Source organism: Aplidium turbinatum, chromosome 16, assembly GCF_918807975.1.
Source record: "Aplidium turbinatum chromosome 16, kaAplTurb1.1, whole genome shotgun sequence".
NCBI lineage: Eukaryota > Metazoa > Chordata > Ascidiacea > Aplousobranchia > Polyclinidae > Aplidium > Aplidium turbinatum.
The window spans coordinates 2,252,533-2,280,359 of NC_137487.1; the positions used below are offsets into that span (position 1 = coordinate 2,252,533).

The 27,827-nt window shown below is 39.0% G+C and overlaps 1 protein-coding gene across 2 annotated transcripts; it reads right to left on the reverse strand.

Moving 5' to 3' along the window:
- Window positions 1-5,126: 5,126 nt before the first annotated feature.
- Window positions 5,127-27,542, reverse strand: LOC145785570 (uncharacterized). Of its 2 annotated transcripts, none has more exons than XM_082597230.1 (16): window positions 27,383-27,542; window positions 26,689-26,739; window positions 26,245-26,425; window positions 25,952-26,108; window positions 25,249-25,409; window positions 24,210-24,335; window positions 23,901-23,985; window positions 23,551-23,657; window positions 18,594-18,782; window positions 11,640-11,771; window positions 11,035-11,159; window positions 9,510-9,729; window positions 7,924-8,117; window positions 7,420-7,537; window positions 6,635-6,716; window positions 5,127-6,192 (listed from the first exon to the last, which is right to left on the reverse strand). In XM_082597230.1, the coding sequence occupies exons 1-16, from the start codon at window positions 27,437-27,439 to the stop codon at window positions 6,057-6,059; spliced, it is 2,121 nt and encodes a 706-aa protein (XP_082453356.1). In that variant the 5' UTR covers window positions 27,440-27,542; the 3' UTR covers window positions 5,127-6,056. The 2 variants fall into 2 exon arrangements, with proteins under 2 accessions (XP_082453356.1, XP_082453355.1); XM_082597229.1 differs by having other exon boundaries at window positions 11,640-11,774.
- Window positions 27,543-27,827: the final 285 nt, after the last annotated feature.

The window sequence follows — 27,827 nt, forward strand, 5'->3', positions numbered from 1 at the left end:
GTGTACGACGTATAGTACAATAATATTCATACTGCATAGAACGCTTAAAAAATTTTCAAAAAATTTCGGGGGGGGCAAATGCCCCCAATGCCCCCCCCTGGTTGCGGGCCTGAGTGAGACCCTTCTAGATGCTGCTCCTGGACTTCATCAAGATAATTTGTTGTCGTTTTATCTAAAGACAAAGCTATCAGGTTTATCGTCAATGATAAGTTAGTTCATATACTAAAAGTACTTTTTGTGTTGGCTGGTTTGGTGACACAAGGAAAGTTGGACTTGTTTTGTTTCTGAAAAGTGAAAACTAAACAATTGCAAATCAACTGGTTGTATCTCAACATTTATCCGTTTTCAATTGTTCAGCTTCCTGGTAAAGCGGATACAAAACTGCCCAATCAACGGTATAAACAACAAATGTGTTTGTAAAGTTGTTTGATGGCCCATTGGAAGCAAAGTTACCATGTTCTCCCGCTCCGGTGTCGAATGATAAGGTTATTGATCTACTCAGCGATACTGCAAACCATGGACTTCTAAATAGTAGCATCTGGACTGGAAACTCAGTAGGCAACATGAAGCCAAACAGTTGGTACAACAGTTGGCCAACAGTGGGCCAACAGGGTTAGTTACTTGGCTGTTGGCCCAATGTTGTACCAACTGTTGGCCTCATGTTGCCCACTGAGTTTCCAGTCCAGATGCTACTATTTAGAAGTCCATGCTGCAAACAAAGACTTCAACATCACCGGAAGCAAATACAAGAGTTCGTAGTGATGATGGTGACATTCTACAACATGAAACTATTGATCACTCTGGGTCATCGTCTTTGCCTACCGTTGATAGCACACACTTAGTAGATCTACTCGTATTCAACGTTGTCTGCAATCTTGCAATGCAAAACGTGACGTCATTCTAAATTACAACTTTTTGGTGAAAAAGAGTAGGCCTAATGCAATTTTGTAAATAGGGATTAGGGGGCTGGTTGAAACACAAAATATTTTGTTTCGATGCAAAGCTGTTTGTCTTAATTTTCTTCATTTTAATTTGAATTCAAATCTTGATAAAGAATTTTGTTTTATTTTGACCGAAACAAATTTGTTTCGAACTGCCCTAGGAGGAATTTATTAAAACGTTTCAACGCCGAATGCCATGAATGCCCGGTCAAGCATTAACTCTGCGCGTTTGCATTGATTGGATGGAACTTGAATGTTGCATTGATGCACATTTTTGTACAAACACACAGCAGTACCTTGAATGCGGTGTTTGCACGGTTCCTTTAATTTTCTCTTTTTATTTTTAGTTTGCTTATTTTTACAATAAGTCACGCTTGATTGTTTTTTTTTGTAATCTCATCCAAAGATCTAATCTTTTTCGCGCATGCGCAGCTCCACCGACTGTGATTTAAAGTTGTTTTAAGGAGTGACAACTTGTTTGTCGGCCACCCAAATCACAATTGGAGCACTTTATCACGACCTGGCTTTTACAATTGCTTTTTTAATTTTGTTCGCTAATCGATGGAGTGCATTGTGAATTCTTCAACTTTTTGATGAAGCAAAGAAAAACAATCCACCAGTAGCTCCTCCTAGTGTCTAGTCCAACATACAGCTTTCAATTGTAGGCCAATAGGAGCAAAGGCGTTTAGACCTTACAGCAAGCACAGTTATGTGTTGATTCAGGTGCAAGACAACAACCACAAAATGAAGCAGAAACAATCACCACCAACAGAAGAATTGGTTGAGAACGTGATTCTTATCAAAACCAGCTCTTGCCGCTCGTTTGAAATATTTCTCTGAGCGAGCAAATATTTGAATAGCGAACATGTTCTTTCTTGGATATTTTGGCTTATTTGTAAACTATTACGTAAGAACACCTGGAAGTGAGCCGGTGCTAGATGCGTCATTCATGGCCAAGAACAACCAAAGTAATTAGGCCATTGAGGAATCACAATATGATTCAACGTTATTCGTGAGGGTGAATGTTCATTGCTGGACCAGTACATCCAGCCATAGACTTGTACGAATATTTGCATTGAAATTGCAACGTTTGAAAGTTTTAGCCTACGTACTTTCGTATCAGTTCCATGGCACAGGTTAGTAGACAACTGAAATAGTAGTAACCCTATTTTCGCCCTGAAGTGCAAATGTGTTGGGTTACGTGAATACTTATGTATGGCCAGCTGTGTTTTGCTAAAGCCAATTCTCTAAGGATTATCCACTTCAAGGTGTAACACACTCTTTCGTGCAACTAATGTGACGTCATCGGGTTTGGTGCTTCTCTCAATCATAGATGGATATAAGTAATCTCTACTTCTATGCTGTGAGTTGATCACACCGGGCACAGCGTACGCGGCTGCGTTCTATGGTGCGCAGTGTGCCTTTCGTTCATGAATGGCGCGTGCAGTGTCGTGCCGCACATATTGCTAAACATGACTTTTGCTGCCATATTTTTAGTTGGATATTTTTCTCAACAAAAGCATGTTTCAGTATGCTTCACCAAAACAAAGAAGTCCGCTTTGGTTTCCGTGAATATAGGGTTGTCCTTCTTTTGAGAAGCACCATTACTAGAGTCACTCGGTTTGCAGTTTTTTTTGTGTAATTAATCTCGTTTTTGTAAAATTTAATTTTAAATGTGTAGACTGAAATTAGTCAATAGCAGTGAACTGTGATGGGAACTTTTGTCCTATGAAAGCGATTCCGTGGCGGTGTTGTGTGACTTAAGAAGAACGCTGGAAAAAATATTTTTTAAGCAAATAAAATGTTCACCTTGCTGTTCAACTTGAACAAAAACTTGTCTGTTTGTCCAGTTTTGCTACAGAACACCCTGGCAAAATACCATTTTACTACTCGGCAGCGCCAGTATGTGGAATTGCCGAACAAAGTTGTCAGAACTTTAGAAAGAAATATAATATTTACTCTGTTTTCGGATGATGGCGGTGGGATGGCGCAGCAGATGAGGCGCTCGTTTTCTACTCATAAAATCTTGTTTCGACTCCCAGCTTAAGCTGGTTGTTCAAAAGCACGCTCATCTCTACCTAAGGTGAAATAGATTGGGTGGGCATAGTTGCTGAAGAAAAGGCGGCCGAGAGAAAGCAACTGGCCTCCCTACTCTCGTTAGTGCCGAAGGCTTAGTGTAATGAGAACCTTATCTTCTCATCCCCCGATGCTTGGATCAAGTATGGAACTCACCTTTTTATATTTACCGTAACCTTAAACCGTAAAACAGATGACTGACTGCAAAATAATTGAGTTGAATAACATCAGTCAAGCAACCAATGGTTTATTAAAGAATAACAAAGCTAATGGAAGAAAAAAAATCAAACCTTTTTAGTTTCAAACAAATGTAGCAACTCTTAAATTGTTCCTTATGTATTATTGTCAAGCTTTCTAATGTCGGCTGCATAGCCGAGTGGTGAGAACACTGGAACGGCAATCGAAAGGGCGCCGGTTCGACACCGCTCAAGAGCATGCGGCTGTGTCTGTGGCAGGACACTTAAAGGCATGCCTGAAGGTAGACACGAAGATTGGCTTCCTTGCCTTCCCGTCCACTTAATCTAAATCTTCAACCACCAGGTGTAAGCCTGGATACGACAAAAAAAAAAAATTCTATAACTTTTTTTTAAGTGAATAAACTTTCTTGTATTTTTGCAATTTCAGTTTTCACATTTGGTAGGTTACAGTAGCCTATACTAAAGTTTGTTGAAAACACTTCTGACAATGCCAACACAGGCAGTGTTGGAAAAATACGTTTTTTGCTGTTTGACTTGTCTATTAAAGATCTTTAAAAAGAAACAGTCTTTTTAACCAATTCGCTTGCCAAACATAGCAGCTACATTAAAATGAAAATGATGGAAAAGTTCGCTTTTCTCATGTAGATTATGTTGATATTTCGTAATTTTAAGTTCTGTCTTCAAACAAAGTTCTGTCTTCAAACACTTTAAATAGATTCAGGAAACGTAGAATAAGATATGATTCAAGATTTTATTAGTTTGTCGCAATTTTTTTTATTTTTTTCAATAAAGGTCAAAATTTTGTAAATCGTCTTAGTTTAATGAATTTACTTTGTTGCTCTTTCTGTTGGGGCCCTCTTTTACAAGTGTCAATCGTTGTAAGTTTTTAGACCAACCCTAACTAAAGGGTTAGTCTGGAAACTTACAACCATAAAAAAAGGTTCCGCTTGGTTGAAGGTTTTATTGAAACAAAGTCACAACGCACACAATCCGGGTTTGTAAACAGCACTAAGTGATCAATGCGGCGGTCTAAAAGAACTTCATCTCATCTACAACTTCCCAACAAACTGTATGCTTGCCTACATTTTTTTTTCTCGTTTTAGTCTGAAGTATGATGCCGCAGCGTTACGCATTGTAGCTTTGCCGGATATCGCTATGGTTCAATACACTCCCTTTCCTACCCAGCTAACACAGTGCATTGACCCCGTATCATATTTGCGAAGCAAGTAATGTCACTTGTGTTCAGTAATATCGCACGTTAAGGACTGCTCTCCATTCAGCTGTAGCCTATCTAATGGATGGAAAAATTTCCCGGTAACAACACTTCAACAATCGAAAACTTCACTCCGTTAATCGCGGTAGCCGGGCTTGCGTTGATGGTGGCGGCAGCAGTGGCCGAGTGATTAGCGCGTTGGGCTCGCAGTCGAGAGCCTGCATGTTCGACCCCTGCCACCCGCACTTGCTGTTGTTTCTCTGGGCAAGAAACTTTACGATAATTGCCTCTACCCAGTGATCGATTTCGAGTAATGGGTAGTACCAAATTTAAGTCATAAGTAGAGTAGACAACCGGAAACATACATTGCAGTCGGCTGCAGCGTGGGTCGGACAGGTGTACGTCGGAAGGCGTACACCGATGCATAGCGTTCAAGTCCGCTTTCCCGCAATGCAGGATAAAGATAAAACAAACAAAAAACAAACAAAGCCTCTACAAGTATGTGAAACCGCCAGGATTAAGCTCTCAAAGAAGCTATCTCAGTCCGAGGACAAAAATTCAACCAATCAAGTGAACATACGAAGATTCAAAAAAGCTTACTGTTCTTGCTATCATAATCAATTAACCTGGGACTTACTAAACTATGTAGGTCAATTCACAAAATGTTTTCTGAAGTATAATACTATTGCTTCCATGCTCATCTTGTTATGCATCTTAGAAGCTATACAGTATATACAGTACAACGGGTATCTTAAACCTTTGGCAAAGCAAAAAATACACTGGTATTCCATAAATGCAAATACTTGCAATAAAAAAACCTTAATAAAATTTAAAGAAATATCAGTATCTTCCTTTCATTCCATGTTCAGCCATGGCCCAGTCTGTAGTTTGTCATAGTCCGACAAAAAGTAATCTCACAAGCAACCACTGTGCTTGATATACATTTTATGTAGAAGCACATTAAGCAGCTCATACAAATACAGTACCCTGTACAGTACAGCCACAACATTGAATTGACAAGAATAAATTGTGAAACAAACGCGAATCAGCGCAGGCGGCTCTGCCGCAAAAGATCTTTACAACAGTGATGGTTCCTCATTAACATTCAGGAAGTGTGATGGTTCTTCATAACATTCAAGAGGAGTGTAGCCTACAATCTAACCAAAAATAAAGAACCCAAAAATGTAGATATTAATTTCATATGCAGCCAACATTTGAAAAACTGGATTGTTTTCATCTTCAGTTAAACATATTGCCTATATTTTATAAATTCAAAACGTTTGCTGAACAAGAGTTTATTATCTAGGTCTACATTTCGGAAACTTTTTTTTGTTAGATTGATCAGGTCTTCGAGCCGTTATGCTCCTAAGTTGATGGAATATGGATCAAGTTGTTAACTTACACTCCGCTGCTTCAAATGCAATACACAATGCTTCCTGAACTATCGAGAGATGAAAATTTATAGCCTACAAATAGAAATGAATAAAAATCGACCTTGCAAAAATAAATTGATTTCGTAAAGTAAACGAAAGTAGATACGAATAGTGGGCAGGCAAATAACCACCACACAATAGAAACGGGAAGTGCAATAAAAATTATTGAAACCAAACTCCAGGTATCAACCACAAGTTATTTCAGAAGAGCAAGTATACTGAATAAAGTTGCCATGGAAGTAAGGATGAAATGTCTTGAATTGATTGGGGCAGCACTACAATCTATATTCACGGACACGTGGTTAGGTTGTTCATCCCAGCAACGGAAGAAACTAAACACAAACATATATTTTTATAAGTTTTCACTGAACAAACACAGATACTAGGCCTGTTCAGTGTTCACACATTCGACAATTCATATTCAGAAACCTGAGTGACGAGATTCTCAAAGGTTTTAGTGAAATGGTCCAACCTACAAGAGTTGCAGCTATTTCATTGCTTTACTAACTGCATGAACAAAGCGTGAATTGTCAAACTGTCAACTCACTTCAATCCAGATAGCATCCCACTCTTGTTGGTTGGATGGGTTACACACTGTGTAGGCTACATCATCAACGTTTATGACATGACTGCATCTGCATTGTTTCACACATCTTCTTGTTTTTATGTCAATAAATTATGTTACAGAGGTTTTCACCTGCATGTCGCAAGTTATGAAGACAGCGATATGCTCGCAACTCTCAGCAGATTATTTAAACAAAGTGAACGACTCACTGGTAAGTGACGTCACGGAATACAAGTTCCTCTGATTTTGTTGCTGGCCAAAACACGTTCTTCTTCAAGAAGTAAGGAATACCTGAGAACATGTTTGCGTAGGATTTATAATACGTCAACACCAGACAAAACTGCAGTAAGATACACAGTAGCCTATGTTGGGTCTCCCACAAGTCAGCAGTTGTGAACTGAGCAAATGGCATTTGAGCAAATGGCTACTGAACTAGCACCATTTCAGCAAGTGGCTAAATCTGGTAAATGGTGAGCCAGTAACCACTGAGCAAGCCGAACTTTGGCATGTCACAAGTCAGCAAAATGAGTTCAACAAGCGATGAACAAGCAAGTACGAACTGACTACTGAGTGAGTAAATTTTATTTGCTGACTTAGTCGTAGCTGAAGTGTAGCCTACTTGCTGAGTTGTCGCATTCCGTGTGGCCTGACGACCCCCTATATATTGATGCTGCACAATGCACATCTTGGTATCATAGAATATTTTTAAAGTTTTTTATTTAGGCTTGCAGAAGCATGAAATTAGTGATTTTTAAATTGTTTTATATAGGCTATTATATTGTAACTTACATCAAATCAAATGCTGAATGAAAAAAAACATTCAAGATTTTTTCTTAATTCCTCTTGCAATTTCCATACTTGACTGACTATCGAAACCTTTTGTTATAATGTTTACAAGGTGGTTTATGTAGGCTACGACATTATCTCCTTGTTGCAGAGTTACTGGTTTGTAATATGAAAAGTAATGGAACATCGGTCTCATATTATGACGTACCATTGTAACTAAACACAGCGTCCACACCGCACGCAGCTACGCCGTGCCACTTCTCGATGTCCTTTTCTGATGAGATCATCTTAAACCGACGTGAACCCTCGGACCGGTGTGCATCGTCCTAAATCGCAACCAGGAAATGATTAGATGAGTTTCGAAAAATTGCTTGCTAAGCTATGAGTTCATTTGAGTGCAACCTAGCAAGGATTGTGGATGGTTGTGAAGTGCGAACACATCCCATTGACGTGGAAATCATAAAGAGATTATAAATCCTTATTCTCAAAACTTCATGGTCGTAGATGCTGGACTACGATATTTGAGAGAAAACAGTTTGATTTTGCTTTTGTTGCTATTTTGGCGGCATGCAATGTTTAACAAACGCGAAAGCTGTGTTAATATTTTAAAGTAGTTAAACTCAATCTAGTCTTAGCTTGCCCACATGAAAGAAATTTATAACTCACTGAAAACACATTCGGTTACTTCGTAAAAATGAAAAATATTACTTACAATCTTAAATTGCCAGAACTTTCCCTTGTAGAAGATATTATAAATATAAGCACTTCTTTTTTTCCCATCCCTTTCCACGTAAGCGGTGTCCAGCTGCGTATGGGGGTACCCTGCAAACACCTCCCCAATCGGATTGTTCCCTTTGTGGAGATTGTAAGGGCCGTTTCTCTCATATTCATCCACCATACCGTCGTCTGCGCGGATGAACATGCAAAAAGTTTTTAATCAGTTTGAAACTTCAGATAATTTGAGTTTTATCGGAGATGAAAAATTTGGTCAACCGCTTGGTGTCCCCACTGGTGTTGCTTGACACCAAAGACAAGGGCAGTGCGACTTCATCTGTCATCAACAACAGTAACAAGTTTCCGACGTTTATTAAGAATCTAGTTGTACAATTTAGATAATGACCGATGCATTGCGTCAGGGGCGCCGGAACGGTTTTGACTGGGGGGCAAGATTATGAAAAAAGGGCACTTTTGTTGCTGAAAGGACAATTTTTTAAAGTTTATGATAAGATATAGCGAGAATGCTCTTCCATCATTGAGTAATGATACAAGTGTCCGATATACAAAAAACAATGACACGGAAGGGCATCATGCTATGTTATTATGATGTAGGCCAGTCTGGCCAGAGGTGAAGAACCTGCGGGCCGCATGCAGCCCGTCAAAGAATTTTGTGCGGCCCGCAAAACAATTTCATAATCGCTCATGCATTAAAGACAAAAGACATCTCAAAGCTGTTTTATGCCTTCACTGGTACACCTTTCCTTTGCTATTTTCTGAAAATCTTAGTAGCCTACTATGCAGTTGAGAGTTGGTACATCGTCTGTTCGACCTAATATTGAACGCTTAGTCAAGTAAAAAACTTTCCAAAAATCCCACAAAGCAAAAAAATTCCATGCTTTAATGCTATTTTAAAATTTTTTTATGTTTCAATGCTGCATTAGATAGCTTCAGCTGTATGATTTGCATGGGCTTTTGTTTGTTGTTTGAAAAAGAAATTTCATTAACTGATTTGTTGTTTCGTAGCATAGTGGTCGAAACATTTAGTCAACTTGAGGAAAAAGGATGGAGCCAAAAAAAGAAGAAATCATAATCATATGAAAGCAAACACTTTGAAAATAAAACTGTCTTTATTATCAATGCAAGTACTGTTACTCTATCCTTTCAGCTCAAGTTGATTTGTTTTTATTTTTTACTGTTGTATGTTTCGATTCTGCGTAAGATAATTTCAACTGCGTGGGTTTTATTACTTTTCATGAATAATACCTTGAGTCGCTTCTAAAAGATTTCATAGTAGGTTACGATTAAAAAGTCGTGTGGCCCGATAACTCATGTGTAATTGACCTGCATTGCGTGGTAGCACATGTGCATGAGAACAACAATCACGACTTAAGAAGTTGTCCTTGTTGAGATATTGTTAAAGAAGCATTTCGACGGTGCATTACTTAGCGAGTTTATTTGATTACAACGAACGCCAATGAAAATATGTTTGGCTATAAACTTGGTTTCCCTTAAAAGTTTTAAATATGAACATTGTCTTGAAACGCAAGAGAGAAAATATTAAAAAGTAAAGCAAGGCATTACCTGTAAAGGTGAAATAGAATCCAGACGCCCACAATGCTGCTTTGATGGACAATGAGCTCCCGAATAAGTCAGTTTGGGCATATTTGAGTACTCCGGCTGGCGCGGACTTTGGATCGTACCTCCACCTCAGCTGCCCGTCAAGAGACCTGGTAGAGTCCAATAAACTAACATCCGGGTCTGTGGTTTGAATTTGAATTTGTACCGGAAAGTAGAAATCATCCTGCGAGAAAAGTTGAAGCCGGTTATGTTGCAAATCGTTTATAAACCACATCACATCTGCAATGGGCAAGGGATTCCACGGCAATACAAACTCTTTGAGGCCATGGTTATGGTCAAGAAGTTGTTTCAAGTGAGAGAGCTGCTGAAAACTCCAACTTCACTTTCACGTCAAAGACTTTAGAGTCCGATGGCAAGACATGACCAACATGAATCGGTGAAGCACGAGATGCAGCAGAATAACCATGACGTCATTCGTATCAAGTCAAGCTCTTAGACAATTTAGTACTTTTAGACACGTCCTGAGTCCATAGGCGTAGCCAGGGGGGGGGGGGGGCGAACGGGGCCATGGCCCCCCCCCCCAAATTTTCAAAGTTTGGATTCCGAAGTTGAACCCTATGTTGAAAATATAATGTAATTTGTATAAATTTATATTGTTTTCCAAGACATCTGGCTATTAACACCCCCCAGGACTTGTTTTAGACACACAGAAACACACCAATAAATTTTGCAAATCGTAAATCACGCAAAGTTTACGCGATTTACGCTTCTTTTAACTAATCTGTGGAAGCAATTTCAGAATCGCTCACTCTGTAGGGTTTTTGTGTAGCTGAGTTTTTTGTGTTCTCTAATTTTAGCCGCAGTTTTTGCCCGTTTGTGTGTAGATAAGAGCTATCTTTAATAAGTTAATAGCTGTTTATCTGCTAATAAGTTTCATACAAATATTACCCTGAAAGTGTTTCCAGAAAGCGTTATAATCCATAATTTAAGTGTAATTTTGCAAAAATTTTCCGGGAGAGCATGCCCCCTGACCCCTCTAGAATACACGTGCCTTTGGCACGCTCTAACCCCCACTAGCTTTATTTCTTCCCTTGCTTAACCCATCAGGATGCGCCACTGCACATCAGGTGGCGATGTCTTAAATCAAACATTTTGTCGTTCTCTTCAATTCATCAAATATTTGGCCCCCCCCAAAATTTTTTTCTGGCTACGCCACTGCCTGAGTCATGGGAGATGCCTACCTGTCCATTACAACACATCCAATGATAAGTCTCTCTCACGCAGTTTATCACACATCCCGGTTTGTAATAAGATAACATGCCTGATTGCACTATTTTACACATAAGTGCGGCCTAAGAATATGTCATAAAAGGACTGTATAAGAGGTATTTCTCTGAAAGAAACTTTGAAAACAACATGACAACATTCAATTCTAATTCGAATAAACAAAACATTTTTGGCCACTGTGTGGCAGAAAGTTTAGTTTTAATCATTAAACTTTTCAAGTTCAAGACAAGTTTGAAATTACCTGTATGACGTAGGCATGAAAAGTATTCGAGTAATCATAGATGGTGACGAAAGTGTCAAAGCTTTTGATGTCACAGATGGTTTTCGGTTTAGTTGGAGTGGAGGTTGGTTTGCTTGGTTTTGTTTCTAAATGTAAAACAGTTTAAGTAGAGAGGTAACTTTTTTTTAACCAGAAGCAACAACAAAACATTTAACATCACAAAACAAAATAGCAAACGTTTGCAGAAAGCACAATAATCAAAGAGCGATATGCATAGCCGAAAACGTTTGCTATTTTATGTTTGGTTTTATAGTATTAAATGTTGTGTTGTTACACAGTTATGTCTGTTTATAAATGTAAAACATTCTACATGCACAGCCCTGCAAGCGTCCATGCACTGCATCAATAACAATCGTACTGGATGACGCAACACAATCAATATCTATTCAATACTCTAATTAAAAATTACTTTTTACAATAGTTCGGTCATAAAGTATAGAAATGTTCTTTTAAATATTAACTTCGATTACTGTTCAACGGTAATGTTGCAAACAAAAACACAAGAAGAATAAATTCGTTGGCACAGTGCCAAACAATTGCAACATTGAGCGGGAACAGTTCACTACCTGCACAGAAGCCACAAGTCTTTCTACAAATACGACTCATAGCCGCGCTTTGATCGACATCGGTGCAAAGTCCCAGCCTCTTCCACCCACCGCAGTTTGACTGCAAGTTTACGTCGTCCCTGCAAGTCTCCTCTTCTAAAGGAAAACAATAATAATGAGTTGTGTGAGCAAAACAAACTATACATTTGTTGTGATTGCATGTTGCACGTGATCACTTTGTAGCAGCCTGTTGTATTGATAAGTAAGTGTTCGAGTATTAATAAAAGTAATTTGCGTTCTTCTGGTGACTATTTACTAGGTTACCTCCTGATGTTAAAGATGATAACTAGCTTTTGTATTTCCGACGTTTCCTGCAGTTCAACTCACATCACATCAAGCATCAAAAACTCACAGTGGCCAAAACATTGTACAACAGACTGGACACTCACATAACGGATGATTCTGAACGTTCACACCACAAGAAAAACATTCACAATACTTTAATGCTCAACGGATTTCCACGAAAACTTGCTTGCATACAGCGACCCAAACCGAAACCTTCGCTTCCTCCTTATAAATCTTTTACTTGTCTTCCTTACATAAGGGGGGTAACCGACAAAATTCAGCGTATCCTCTATGGCATAGGAATCAAAGTTGCGATGAAACCCTATCTGACAATAGGTAAATACCTTCCCTCGGCTAAAGACCCCATGAAAGAAGGTGAAGTTTCTGGATTGATCTACCAAGTTCCGTGTCATGACTGTGATTTAATCTACATTGGACAGACAAAACGTGATCTTAAATCTAGAATCAACGAGCACCAAAGAGCTATTAAATTTCAACGTCCGGAGCATTCCGCTCTTTGCAAACATTCTATAAATTCAGACCATAAAATTACTTGGACCAACGCTACCATTCTTAAAACTGAAAAGGATTATACAAAAAGATTGTTTACAGAAAAGTGGTACATAAACCAGAAAGCACAACATGCTCTTAACCAGAAAGATGGTCAGAATTTCCCCTCTGTGTACAAAAAATTACTTTAACTTTAGCTTCACCTTTTCCATTCTCAGTGCGTCTTCTCTATCATTGTTATTGCCAATTCCCTTGGTTTCTGTCTTATCTGATGTCTTTTCTATGTTTCTTGACGGTGGCCCAATAGATAGATAAATTTACGCTGTTGGAAAGTAGCCTACTGGTTTTAGGCATTCACTGCATTCAGTTTAACCTCTAGGTATCTTGTTGCGTGTTTTAATTCTGATTCTTGCTGCTTACTTTATTCATTTTATCAGTATGTTTTTGTGTTGTGCCATCGTTGCTGAACAGGTTGTGTTAACCTGTTTTAGCCACCTTGATAAAGTCAGTCGTGCTGACTGACAAAACGTCGGAAATACAAAAGCTAGTTATCATCTTTAACATCAGGAGGTAACCTAGTAAATAGTCACCAGAAGAACGCAAATTACTTTTATTATCAAGTGCCTGGTGAACAGTCTCTCTCTGTTTTTACTGTTGGAGTATTATTGTATAAGTGTTTGTTTGCATGAAGTAAATGAGCCAACAAAAAGTCGACTTTCCTATCTTCGTTTTGAATCATCACATTGCTTTGAGCAAGGAGTTGATGGGAACGATCGAGACAATTCATTTCAAAACCATTCTGCACAAAACAAGAATAATTGCCACCACCTGTGTGCTTGTTTCTGTGCAAGCTGCTTTTTTTCAATCAGACATACCTACAACAACAATTGCAGCGAAAAGAATCTCACCAATTACAACCAACCACATAAACTATCAACAAAAACTCAGCCAATCATGCAATTGTTGTCTTCCACAAATAAAGTTATCTTTAAATTAAGCTAAAAATCTCAAGATTCTTATTTATTTTTCAAAGCACCTCAGCACCAAATATTTCGAAGCACCCACCGGCCACCAAACATCTCGAAGCACCTGTCCGCCCCGTTAGCTCAGTGGTTACGCGCCCGGCTCAAGATCACTCGGCGCTGATTCGACTCTCGGGATGTGCGCTTAAGCAACGCATTCAGGAATGCTCTCCATTCAGCGGCACCTAGTGAATGGAATAATTTCCCGGCAACAAGACTTCAACAATTGAAAACTTCACTTTGTCAATCTCGGTAACCGGCCCTGCGTCAAGAGCCTCTACAAGTATGCGAAACTATCAGGAATAACCTATCAAGGCTTTGTCAATCCGAGGATAAAGATTCAAAACCAACCACCACCTCAGCACCAAATGTCTTTAAACATAAAATATATAAATTTATAGACAAAACTTATAGTATTCCTTGTAGCGTAAAAATTATAGTCTACAAACAAATGAACCGCTTTTCACCACAATGATTAGATTTGTAATGAGGGTCCATGAAAGTTGACCACACTCGACTTATAGTTGCTTCACATCCATATCACATCAAAACACTTCCTTTCCCGACATAGGGCCATTGTCTTCTTGCAATGAACTAAATTAGCTTTTAATAAAACTGTACAAACAATTTAAGCTCTCCCTTTCTTGCCCCTTTAGCAGCTTCACCCATGCACCTAATGCAACCAACCTTCCTCAGTGGTCTCGTTTTGGGTCGGTTTGAAAACTCGTCCTCCTAGTGTTAGAAATAATATGTGAGTCACGTCTATTAAATATCGCTCTTTGTGGAACATGCAGCACAAGGCAGGATTTGAGAACGAGATTGTGCACCACTCAGGTCAACTTTTTGTAGTTTCTTAAAGGTTTTGTCATTTTGCGCAATTACTTTCTTCAAGAGCAACACATAAGTTACTCGTAGCATTTTTCTCATAAACAGCAACATCTAAAATACTTCCATTGTTCTGCTTCATAACAGAAAGACTAAAATGACCATCAGGACTTGAAATGCAACTTGGTCTTCACGTAACAAGAATTGCTTTTGAAAAAATTGAAAGCTTTTCATGTTATTACATTGAATGAAATGTTTGAGAAATGGAAAACGTGGAAATAAGAAACAAAAAAACATGGAAAGTTTGGCAATATAATGAGAGAAGCAAACACACTTGTAAATTATTTCTACTTTATTTAAACTGTTCACTCTATTTGCAACATTATTTGGCTTTGCGTTGTTTCGTTTTTCTGAAATGCTTATTCGACGCAAGAGAAACCACAGTTATCTACAAGAGCATGCACTGACACCCCACCATTGGACATTACCTTTGCCACAGAGGCTGCATGTTTTCTGGCACTTTGCAGTCATGACATGGCGGTACGATGGGTTTTTGCAAAGACCGTCACTTTTGAAATAATTGCAAGTGCCCAAGGCATAATTGTCTTGACACGTTTTGGCTAAAATATGAGAAAGTTTCAAATAACTTGACTATGATGTTTCGATTATTTTCAAGATCAATCAAAGCAATCTTTTATTTACATTCACATGTCACAAATGTACTACTCCATAATATCCCCAATCATAAGCACAATCATCATCCACATCGCCATCATACACACATCCATCATCTACACAGCCATTGTCACGCTTTCTTTCTATCTCTTACTAGGAAAAATACTTGGAAAGGTTCAATGACGTAGTTTAATGGGTTATAACCGAAAAGCAGTCAATTAAATGTCGAATAGTTCTACTAGTGAAATGATATATATGAAAACGCTTGAAGGATTCCAACGAATGGTTCACCACTTCCAGCAATTAATCAAAGTAACAGTAAACAGCAATAGATTCCAACGCTTGCGGCTTTTGATCGAGTTTAACGTGATCTACTCACAGCTTCTCATACGATTCTAATTTCAATCAGAAATTATATTAGCATCAACTTTGCTTTACTCGTATTCAATATTTCAACTCTCGATCAACAATAATCTTTGCGTCTATTAACAACTGCTACTACTACAACAATGATCTTTCATCACCAACTCATCATAATAATGAACTCATCATAATAATGAACTCATCATAATCGACTCCCATAAAAATCATTATGCAAATTACACCACTATTTATAGAAGGTTTTTCGGTATAGTGATTAGTGATTTCGAGAAGGTTACGTAATGTTACATCATAGGACTCATGGTTCTGTCAAGTTGAACTAAATCGTAAACAAGCCAAAGTTTCTAGATTGTCGCGTAGGGAAAATGATTCTAGAAAATACATTGCATAATAATGATTTCGCAATCAGAGATCCATTGGTAAACATCCTTGTGACATCATGACAAACGATATTTGGTGATTGAGAAAACAGAATGTTCGAGGTTCGCATCTTACAGAATGGTCCAGAACTACGTTACATAATAAAGATTCGCAATCAAAGGTTACTTCAGGTCATAACCGATAATAACACATCGCACCAGAATTTTACAATCAAAACAACACGCTCGTTGAAGACACAAAGCAGTCTATCGCGAGGCCTTGCACATTGATTGTGACAGCCATCATACACATAACCATCATACACACAGCCATCATACACACAGCCATCATCCACACAGCCATCATGCACATCCATCATCCACATCGCCATCATGGTTCTAGGACAATTGTTCCCCGGACAACTGCCCCCCCCCCCGGACAACTGCCCCCCGGACAATTGCCCCCCGGACAATTGCCCCCGGACAATTCCATCAAAAAGTGCAGTAAAGTTTTTTCTTAATTAGCGCTAATGGTTTGATACTTATTTGCGACGGACAGATATATAAACATCGCCACTAGAAATGTAAAAGTCAAGTACATTGCGATTTTCATGGTCTTCTACAATGGTTGCAATGCGAGCTGAACAGTCTTGATAGCGTTTTTTGGGCGGTGGTGCATGAAATCCTGCAACCATTTGGTTAATTGTTGCCGTTCTGTTGCTAAGGCCTGCTCGCTCTTTGATGCGTCCATAAACTTCCAAACGTTTGGATGACATGCAGTAATGTTAGCCTGAAGGTGGACTGGATATGCCATCCTTTCAACGAATTGTTTGTGCGGGAAAGATCTTCCACTATACGATCATGCATACTCCACAGTCCACATGCTGATCGGAAAACTGGTGATCCTCTGTCCGATAAAGACATCTTCAAAGTAATCTACGGTCGAGTCAGCTTCTGTTGGCATAGTATCCTGAAGTGTTTCAAATGCACTAACTACGTCATTTGGTCGAAGGAAAGCCAAAGCTGAAAGCACACGAATTTTCAGAGCAAAGTCAGCATTTGCCTGATATTGGTCTTGCAATCCTTCCACCTGTCTTTCCTTTGTTCGGTGTAACGATGTTGCCACTAAACGTCTTCGAGCTATGAATAAACTTCCCCAAGTCATGTTTAAATTTTATTATTCTCTTAGTATTCATTATCCGGGGACAGTTGTCCGAGGGGCAATTGTCCTATGGGGGCAGATGTCCGGGGGCAATTGTCCGGGGGGCAATTGTTTGGGGCAATTGTCCGGGAGGCAGTTGTCCGGATACCCGCTATCATACACATAGCCATCATATACACAGCCATCATACACACATCCATCATCCACACAGCCAGCATACACACATCCATCATACACATAACCATCATACACACATCCATCATACACATAGCCATCATCCACACAGCCATCATTCACACAGCCATCATCCACATAGCCATCATCTACACATCCATCATACACATAACCATCATACACACATCCATCATACACATAGCCATCTTCCACACAGCCATCATTCACACAGCCATCATCCACATAGTCATCATCTACACATCTATCATACACATAACCATCATACACACAGCCACTATACACATAGCCATCATCCACACAGTAATCATACACATAGCCATTTCATACATAAACATAGTTAAGAAAAAGCGATTTTTTCCGGCGTCAGCATTACCTGACTAGTCACTGTAGAAGAGCGAGCATTGTGTTTCGCTAACCATACCGGTGTAGCCTTCACACTAGCGATCAAGACTTTTCCCAAAAGCATGTGTTTCTTGGTAGTCGAGTGTTGCATGAATTCAGCGAGTAAGAATTCAATTGACTGAGAAAAGCAGCGGTTGAGAATTATGTGGCATGAATTAGTGGAGCGATACTGATGAGCCCAGCCTCGTGGGCGAAACACGTGTCTATCGCTGAATTTACTCTACACTCGACTACTAAGAAGCATACGCAAACGTGTCGCCCGTTTTTAAATTGATGGTTTGATGCAAGTAAAGTCATAAATATTACAGTAATGTTACAGCCTGATGCATGTTAATCAAGTAACATAAGGACAAAATAGCAAGGTTGCATTGTATGGTCGACTTTTTTTAGTTGTTATTGAGAGATTGAATCAATGATCGTCACTTTCCATCATTATTAATTTATTTATATTACCGGTAGCCTACTACTAAGTGTGTAATGTTTGCATAAATTAATAAAACCAAAAAAAGCAGATTGTGTTATTTGTTGATCATCAAATTGGTCGAAACATCACAACAATGGTTCCTGAACATCACTTGAAATTGACAATTGGAAAATTAATTTTGATGATTGATTTCTTCGAACCAAACATGCACCATTAGCATGAACATGTACAGTAGAATTCGTCTATAGTGACACCTGAAGGGACCGCTGAAAAAGTGTCACCATAACCGAAGTGTCACTATAGACGAATTCTACTCAACTGTTGCGTATGCAAACGGGACTTTGCAACAGGTGTCACTATAGGCGAAGTGTCACTATAGCCAAAGTAACTATAGGCAAATTCTACTGTACTTTATTAGAAGTGAGCAAAAGAATGCATTTGCAGGTGCACAGGCCAACACTAAATGTACGATACAATGCAAACAAAGTTTTACAACATGCCACAACATTGTATTTTCAAGACACAAATTATTAAGGTCAACGCAGTACTTTCCAGGGAATGCTATGGCTACTCGCCAACAGTAGCCACTTATAAGGTGGATGCAGCAACTACTTGTACGGTAACTTAATGTAAGTTTAATTTGTACTTCCAACTTTGACCATGAATGACACTTACTTTTTATAGGTTTGCGAGCGGTTGTGGTTTTTGTTGTTGTGGTGGTGGTGGTTGTGGTGGTAGTGGTTTTACGGTTAGAAGGTCTTGGTTTGGCCGGGATGGCAGAAAATGTAGGCTTTTTAAGCTTGCTCCCATCAATACGTCGCAAACGATTGCACGCGCTGTTGTACTCCGATTCAACATTCCTTCCTAATAACATAGTAATGCCTCAATAATATCACTTTGTTATTTCATATAGAAAGCAAGTTGTGGATGAAAAAACAGAGTCGACACAAGTAATCACATCTCTAACCTCCTGCTAAAGCCCGGTGTTTGTAAAAGTGAACAGGTTTAACTGAGATCTGGAGAAAACATACTACATTCTTGGCTTTATGTCTGTCTTTCTCGGTTTGCAAGCGCAATTGCTGATTTTTTTGCAACTAAGATTTTGTGATCTTGAAGGCTATACAGTAGAAATAGCACAAGTCTTATAAAAGTGCATACTGGGTTGACTAGTTTGAAAACGATTTGGGCAACTAGGGATTTTCTAAACTAATTCGGAAATATAATAATACTTCATCATGTAGAATTTAAATTGGAATTAGAAAATTTGTGAGAACTAAAAATCACAACAAACAAGAACTAGAATAACATGAAATCAAATCGAGTCAAGTGTAATTGGCACCAAAATATCAGAAGTCCTTCACATCAGCATCAGAATGACAAAATTTATTCTGACTAAGCCGATGTAGGTGTCATGCTGAGGGGGTCTGGAGCAGCTGCTTTTATACGAGAAAACAATCTTAGATATTTTAAGACATTATAGTCCACAGTATGCTCTCGCGCTCTCTCTGTAATTATCTTTCTACGCCATCCTCGACAATTTGTTCCTGTTAGAAACTCGAATCAACCTTCTTCTTCTTCTTTATGTTGCCGACATGAAAAAGAAACAACCGTTTGTTGGCCACATCCGTGGTTGGCAATATCTGTTGTTGGCCACATCTGTTGGTGACCACAACCGTAGTTGGCCACATCCGTTGTTGGCCACATCCGTTATTGGCCACATCCTTTGTCGGCCACATCTGTTGTTGGCCACATCTGTTGTTGACCACAACCGTAGTTGGTCACATCTGTTGTTGGTCACATCTGTTGTTGGCCACATCTGTTGTTGGCCACATCCTTTGTTGGCCACATCCGTTGTTGGCCACATCCTTTGTTGGCCACATCTGTTGTTGGCCACATCTGTTGTCGGCCACATCCTTTGTTGGCCACATCCGTTGTTGGCCACATCTGTTGTTGGCCACATCCTGTGTTGGCCACATCTGTTGTTGGCCACATCTGTTGTCGGCCACATCCGCTGTTGGCCACATCTTTTGTTGGCCACATCTGTTGTTGGCCACATCTGTTGTTGGCCACATCTGTTGTCGGCCACACTCTTTGTTGGCCACATCCGTTGTTGGCCACATCTGTTGTTGACCACATCCGTTGTCGGCCACATCCTTTGTTGGCCACATCCGTTGTTGGCCACATCCGTTTTTGGCCACATCCGTTGTTGGCCACATCTGTTGTTGGCCACATCTGTTGTTGGCCACATCCGTTGTTGGCCACATCCTTTGTTGGCCACATCCGTTGTTGGCCACATCCTTTGTTGGCCACATCTGTTGTTGGCCACATCCTTTGTTGGCCACATCCGTTGTTGGCCACATCTGTTGTTGGCCACATCTGTTGTTGGCCACATCTGTTGTCGGCCACATCCTTTGTTGGCCACATCCGTTGTTGGCCACATCCTTTGTTGGCCACATCTGTTGTTGGCCACATCTGTTGTCGGCCACATTTTTTGTTGGCCACATCCGTTGTTGGCCTCATCTGTTGTAGACCACATCCGTTGTCGGCCACATCTGTTGTTGGCCACATCCGTTGTTGGCCACATCCGCTGTTGTCTTCAGACGAGCTTCTGTGCTGTAGTTAGACAAATGATTTAGTTATCTTGCGATGACATGTTTGGAGTTACACCAGTCTAATGAGGCCTCGCCAATAGCGTTGACAGGGTGGTCCAGGGAGTACTTTTGCTGGTAAGGGTTGCCTCTACTGATGACACGTACATACGGTACAATGCTGCTTATAGAGTTATAGTGATGTCACACTTGCTCTACATTGTTGTGTATCACAAGTTTTTTTCTCAGTTGTGAAACGTGCGAAGGCGACTCTCCGCTCAGGATCTTAAACAATGACTCGCAACGGTGATTGTGATGGCATTTCCTACTTATTGTTTGTTACATGGATCAATAGTTAGAATCAATGAGCCTCTATGGGAATAACAGGAAGCATAGCAGTATGCAAAAATAATCAAACCCGATCTTCTCTTTAGTATTTCCCCAGTATCTTGAAATGGAGCAGATAGACTAATTGTTACAACTCACAACTTAAAAGGCTGCGAGAAGTGAAAAGGTTCAACGTAAAACATGTTTCGTTTACCCTTCACCTCATTCATCATCAAGATGCCTCTCGCCTAGAAGAGACATCGTTGGAGTCATCAAGAAAATACAACTCATTCCTTACTTTTTGTTCACTTTTGCCAAAATTTTCTTCCTTTTGTTGTGAATCATTCACCGATATAAGAAATACTGGTGTAGACTACTCAGCATTGTGTAAAACGATCCCTTACTTGCAGTGATGTACGCGCATACAAAAAATATTGACGCCGTCAGCGCAAACGCAAACGTTTGAAAAACTATACGCCGCATGCGTCAACGCAACTTGTAAAAAAAGTTGGCGGCGTCAGCGTTAGCGCATACTCTAGCGCAAACTCATTTTGTTTGCTAGGTGCCAAACATTCACGCAGTATAAACCACCAGAAACAACACACTTTTCAATCCACTTCGCGATTTCTCGTCACAAGAAATTATCCTTTTGACCGGAAGGCACATCTGGCATTGAAAATATAAATTTTTGCCTTTCGAAGAACAGAGCTTAAAATACTTTTCCATGTAGGGTAGGGCCATGGATTTGTATTATCATGCTCCATTTCACTTGGAGATTAGTATTACCGTAAGTTATTCCCTGAATACAATAGTGTAGTGTAAGAAACTGTAGCATATGCCTATCAAGAAAATTCTAGTATTATAGTAACTGCCGCTCCTAGTAATATACTAACTGTCGCTCCCTAAAAATCCATTATAAAAAACACTATTTTTAAAATGATTCCGTTTGAATAAGACTAATGTTGCTTTTAATGCCATAATTCTCTCAGTAAGCTCTATGCTTTTTTCTGATAAGATTTCTAAAAAGTGGGTTAATGGAAGACAAAACTGCCAGACACAAGCAAGTTTAGATTCTGAACTGCACAACTCTTTGTTATTAGCATTCAGGGATAGTTAACATTACTAGTGTTATTAGCAGTAGGCTACCCAAAAGCATCTCACAATTGGCCCCTGGATGCATGTTTTGCTAAACTGCTCATCAAGTTACAAAATTTATAATTACATACTTACGCAACAGATTGTATAAATTGTCAAGTAAAAATTACCTTAGCTTGATAGCCTACTGTATGTAGGCGTACACATTACTACGCTACATAGCCTACAACAAGAATAACCGGCAAAGGCAAAGTAATGTAGCCTACTACATATAACATACAGAGTTAGACCTACCATACGTCCCGGTTTAAACGTCTGTCCCGGTGTCCCGTCCCGGTTAGCAAAATGTCCCGGAATTTTACTTTAGTGAAATTTTCAAAATTAACTCCAACCTGATGCAAAATTATGAAATAATTCCGTCCCAAAAGGCACAACTTTGCTTTAACTCGAGGCTTATTTTAATATCTTAATTTTTTTAGCTTACTAGGTTGAGTAAAATATCGCGCATAGCTTGAGAAATCTTTTAGTTAGGGAATAATGGGTGACGTTTATTGCGTCATTATTCTATTGACTTCAATAAAACGATGAAGCCAATGGTTTCTGAATGCATCCCCTATAAATGTTTGATTTGTGAGTTAGTGTTATTTCTTTGTTCTCAGTGTTTGTTCTTTCTTTTTTTCTTATGAATGTCTGATTTGTGACTTAGTGTTGCTTAAATTAACATGTAGGCTATTTTCCTTTAAATAAAGTAATAAAAATTTTTATTCAATCTAAGTAGAATACTTTATTATGCAATATTAAAGCTTAGAAATATAAATATGGGATAAAAATTTGCCAAGCTCAGGCCTTCGGCCTTTTGTCCAGTTATTTTATTCATAGTTTTGAGTTTGTCCCGGATTATGCCCAAAAAATTATGATAAGTCTATAGGCCTACAGAGTACAACATCATGCAAGCAATCACGGTCGGAGACCAAATATTTGAGTTTGTTTAGATACATAGGCTGCACTGCTCATTGCCTGAGAAGTTTCTGATTTGCCCCAAAATGCAAGACTTCATTAATATAAATTAAAGTGCTTACAAACGCCTTCAACACTGCTTGACTAAAAAAACTTCACACTACGAAGCCAAGTCATTGTTTACATTTTACATGGAGCGACATTACCAACCTACCTACTTGCTTGCTTACATTACATTCCTGTTCTGACCCGTAATTTACTAAGTAATTTCTCAGTAGGCCTAAGTTGTTTTAACTAATTCTTTCTTTTTTTCTGCAAGACTATAGTCTCCACGTGGGACTCTAGCGTCAAAGGCAGTAGTGCGATATACAAACAAACTCCAGCTGACTGAACAATAGATGACTTGTGACACAACACTAGAACAGTGGGCAATTATTGCAAGACGTCAACATTTCGCAGTTTGACAAAAAAAATTGCAAACAACAACTAAGACATTAAAAAGTATGCGTTGACGCTATGCGCTAAAAAACCGCAAAAACTTTGCGGCGCAGCCTCAAGCGCAAACTATCCAAAAAAATGTGGCCGCAAGCGTTAGCGCAAACAAAAAGTCTACGCCGCATGTATGCGGCGTAGAATTTGCGGCGCATACGTACATCTCTGCTTACTTGACGCCGGGCTCCCATACATGTTGGCTATTCCACTGACGTCATCACGTGGCAACTCGTAGTCTTGAAATGACTTTTGAAACCTATACACTGGAGCCATAAGAGCGCTGCAAAAAAGCAAATGTTATTTTTAAACGTTACTTGCGACCATGGCACGTTATCACATCACCATAGTTTTCAAAGAAAACCACTTAGGCTAAGTAGCCTCGATTTGACTTCTGTATCGAGCTTTCATTCCTGTCGTGAAACAACATCGTCACTTGCTGAACAGTTTTATTGAATTCCAACTTTACGAGCTATTTTACGACTACAAGATCAAGCAAAAGTCTACTAGAAAGTTTAAAACTTACTCTGACTTCTGTGAGTGTCCAAGCCCAAGAGTGTGGCCTAGTTCATGGGCAGTGACAGTAAATATGTCCTTCTTGTCGTAATTCCCTGTGCACGAAAATAAAAACGATATTCTTTGGTTGATAAAAAGGCATTCCCACTTTCTAAGTTTCACTTGTCAAGTTAAACTAGCAAGTTTCATTTGATCTAACATCACAATTATCATAGAAAGGAATTGTAAAAATTGGACCATTTCATGATACAACTCTGAACTTGTAACTTCAAGCTACATGTTTGATATGTTTAATTTTCTATGACAGAACATGACCTACTTTCATTGTCTAGAGAAAGGTACCACTTTTCATCGGAATCGAAATGCAATCTTCCGTTTTCAGGATAAAAGGCATGAGCCAGTGTGCCGCCTCGTCCGTCGAAAGCAAATCCATCCCCATGGCTTGCTGTTGACATTAAAAGAAGCATTAACTCCACTCATTACAATGAATGTATGAAGTGAAAGTAGCAGCAGCTTTCAACTATCAATACAGCTGGGCGTCAAATAGGTTCGGTAGGGTTACCATATCATTATCCGTAGCCGGTCGTTTAGTCGACAGACATTTGGTCAACAGTCATTTGGTCGACAGACATTTGGTCGCCAGACATTTGGTCGACAGGACGTTTGGTCGACAGAAATTGGTCGACAGACATTTGGTCGACAGGACATTTGAGTTAGGGTTAGGGTTAGGTTAGGTTTAGGGTTAAGGTTAGTTAACTAACCCTAACCCTAAAATGAATCGTTCTGTCGACCTAACGTCCTGTCGACCAAATGTTTGTCGTCCAAACGACTGTCGACCAAATGTCTGTCGACCAAATGACCGGGTACCATCATTATCAATAGGCTACAAAATAAAACATATTTTGGATAAAGTTAACTGCCAACCAGTCTCCTTGCTGTTGTGCATCGTCTGTAAGCAATTTTGCTGTATAGGCTACTTCTTCTTCTTCAATTGCCTTGCCTGAACCAGGCATCGACGGCCTCAGATGAATAATTAGACCAAATGTTCCTGTTATATGTTGCATGGATGAGCTACTACACAAGGCTATCAAAGAGGAACAAACATCGTCGACCAATGTAAAATAAAATAGCATCATCTTTTGCAATAACATGAAACTGGTTTCACTAAAGCTAAAATAACAATCTTTCTTTTTTATCGTTGTGGCTACACCAAGATAACTCACCCACACTTTATAATTGTTCACTCACACTTTAAATCTAACAACTGGATGACATTAAACTAAGCTGAAACAAATTGGCTGTACCATGTCGATACTACGCGCAAATCGTCAGCCCTAGGATATGTTTCCAAGAGTTACCTCTTCCGAACAAGATTTGAACATCAGCATTTTCGACACCATTTCCACTGTCGGCCGAAAACCTAACGTTGGAGTTCCACTCCCACATACACATCGCAGCAAGCACACCCTTCTCCACATCGATGTCCCGCAGATACCCCGGATAGGTGTTTGGGAAAAAGCTATGAAAGTAGGTATTTGCATTGTACGTACTGTCAATATGCAATCTGCTTCGATACTTTTGCGCAAGATGCAAACACTTTTGTTTATGCAGTTGATCAGCCAACGTTTGGTTGCGTTCAACAACAGTATATGCTACAGTACTTACAACACTAAACAGGCAGGCTGCTTGCAGACAGTAAATGAAAACGACAAAGCGAAACAAGATGAATTGAATTTTATTTTGCAAAATTAGATAACAGATTTCGATAACTTTCAAGGCCACGAAACCTTGTTCCGTTGTGTTCTAGTAGTTTTAGTTTGGTTGAGAACGGAAGATCGAAATAATTACTAACTTAAAGCAGGAAATGAATAATCCCAGTCGGGTTGCTATTAGCTACTGGCTGATTGATGATGACGTCTAACGTTTGAAAGGTTATTGAATTGTAGGCATTCACAAAATGAATATACCGATTAGAAAGTATACCAAAGGCATGTTCGTGTGATCAAATGCTCGCAATGACATACAATAAACAATATTAAATTATAAAAAAATATTGCTTACGAATATGAAAGCTTGTAGAGTCCTGATCTTTTGTGATGTTTCGTCTCCCATCTGCTGTGCTCGGTGTACGAAGCAACCCCGCTCCCAGGTGGCGGAGGGTCAGACATTCCACATCTCGGCGCTTTAAGTTTTTGAACATCTTCAGCACTGAGCTTTCCTTCAAAACAACTGCTCATAATTGTCAACAAATAGTATTCGACATAGGCTGAATACAAACAATGAAAGATACATCTTTCTTCATACGAGTTTTTGAAACAAATCGTCTTCACTTCATCTTTCATCTGTTAGTTTACCTGTTCTTTTTAATCCGTTCGACTCTTGCATCCAACTGAGAGTTTCTTTGAACTGAGGAGAGTCAATGACTTTAACCATCTCCCGTCTATCTAAGCTCCCTTTGGTTGAACTCGCCGATGTTTTCTTGTTCACTTGAAAGGACGTGTAGTTTTGCATGAAGTTGATGACGTCATTAACGTCCTAAATTGAAAAACAAAGAAACCTATTTTAGACTTAATGTAATAAAATATTATAAATCTGTCTGATATTAAATTGTATTATAAATTATTACAAGACCCCTCTTATGGAAATCTGACGACTGGTAACTTTTCTTACCTCAGCAATTGTCCACAAAGTAGGAGCTTATGCATACACAATAACCAAACGACCAGATTAGCAATTAAAAGGTAAGCAAAATTTGAAAACAAAGTTAACTGTTAGTATTTCCTTCCGCATCATACTACCTTGGTAGATACGTCACTTCCGGTTTGGCTTGGTATAGGTCCGGAAGATATCTGGAAAGTTTTTATATAATTTTGTTGATTGGACAAAAATTTATCAATACATTTTAATAAAGTCATCTTTTTTTAAATTAAAATAAAATCAGCAAAGTAGCTGAATTGAATGAAACTAAAAAAATAGAAAAAAATTCAAAACCTTTCGGAGCAGCACTGGGTCTTTTAGATAAAACAAAAAAACAGTAATCTATCACTGTACATCTTAACAAAGTAACAATACATTTAAGAAATTGTAAGATTATTGTGCAGGTTCTACTTAACCAAGCTGAGCATAGTGGAACAAACTCAAAAACTGCCAGAAGATTCCATTTGATAGCATGCAGTTGCATGACTGGGGCAGCGACAGGGAAGATACGATGAGTGATAACAATTACACAAGTAAGAGCGGATTGATGGAAATAAAACTTTACGCAACCAACAGATGCAAAATATATAAACGAATTGTACAAAACTTAACCTAAAATTTTTGGACCTGATTAATTGTTTTCTTTGGAAGGGAACAGTGTTGGTCCAAAACCTCTCTGGTTGCTTTGTATTTTGAATAATATTTATTAGCTAACTCAAGCGTTGTTGTTGAACTTCATGATAAATAACTAATTTAAGGTATTTGGAAACCTTCAAGTTCATTGGCAATACTTACCAGACTTATACGGCAAGCTGCACATGTGATCATCAACATAAATGAAACTGGATCCATCTCATTGGAAACTTCATCAAATGATTGTGAGATTGTTATCTTAAAGTGTTAGTGCAAATGTTTAAAAGTCGCTTGAGGAACGCAATCTATAAAGAGTACATATTTTTTATAAGGTTTCCTATCACAAAAAAAATAATATCAAATTTCATGTCTTTGCGTTTGACTAAGACTAGCCAATGGAGAGAGTATGAAAAATAACTTTTTGTCTATTTGGTCTACAGCCTACATTGAAAAGTTCGCTTTGTCACTTTTTGTAAGCCTATCTAATACACAAGCTTCTAAAGTCACACAATTGAAATAATCTTTTTATGTATCATTGAACTTCTTGTAATACTTCAAATCCTTGACTCGGAATAAGCTACCCTCTTTAAGGTTATTGCCTTCAAAG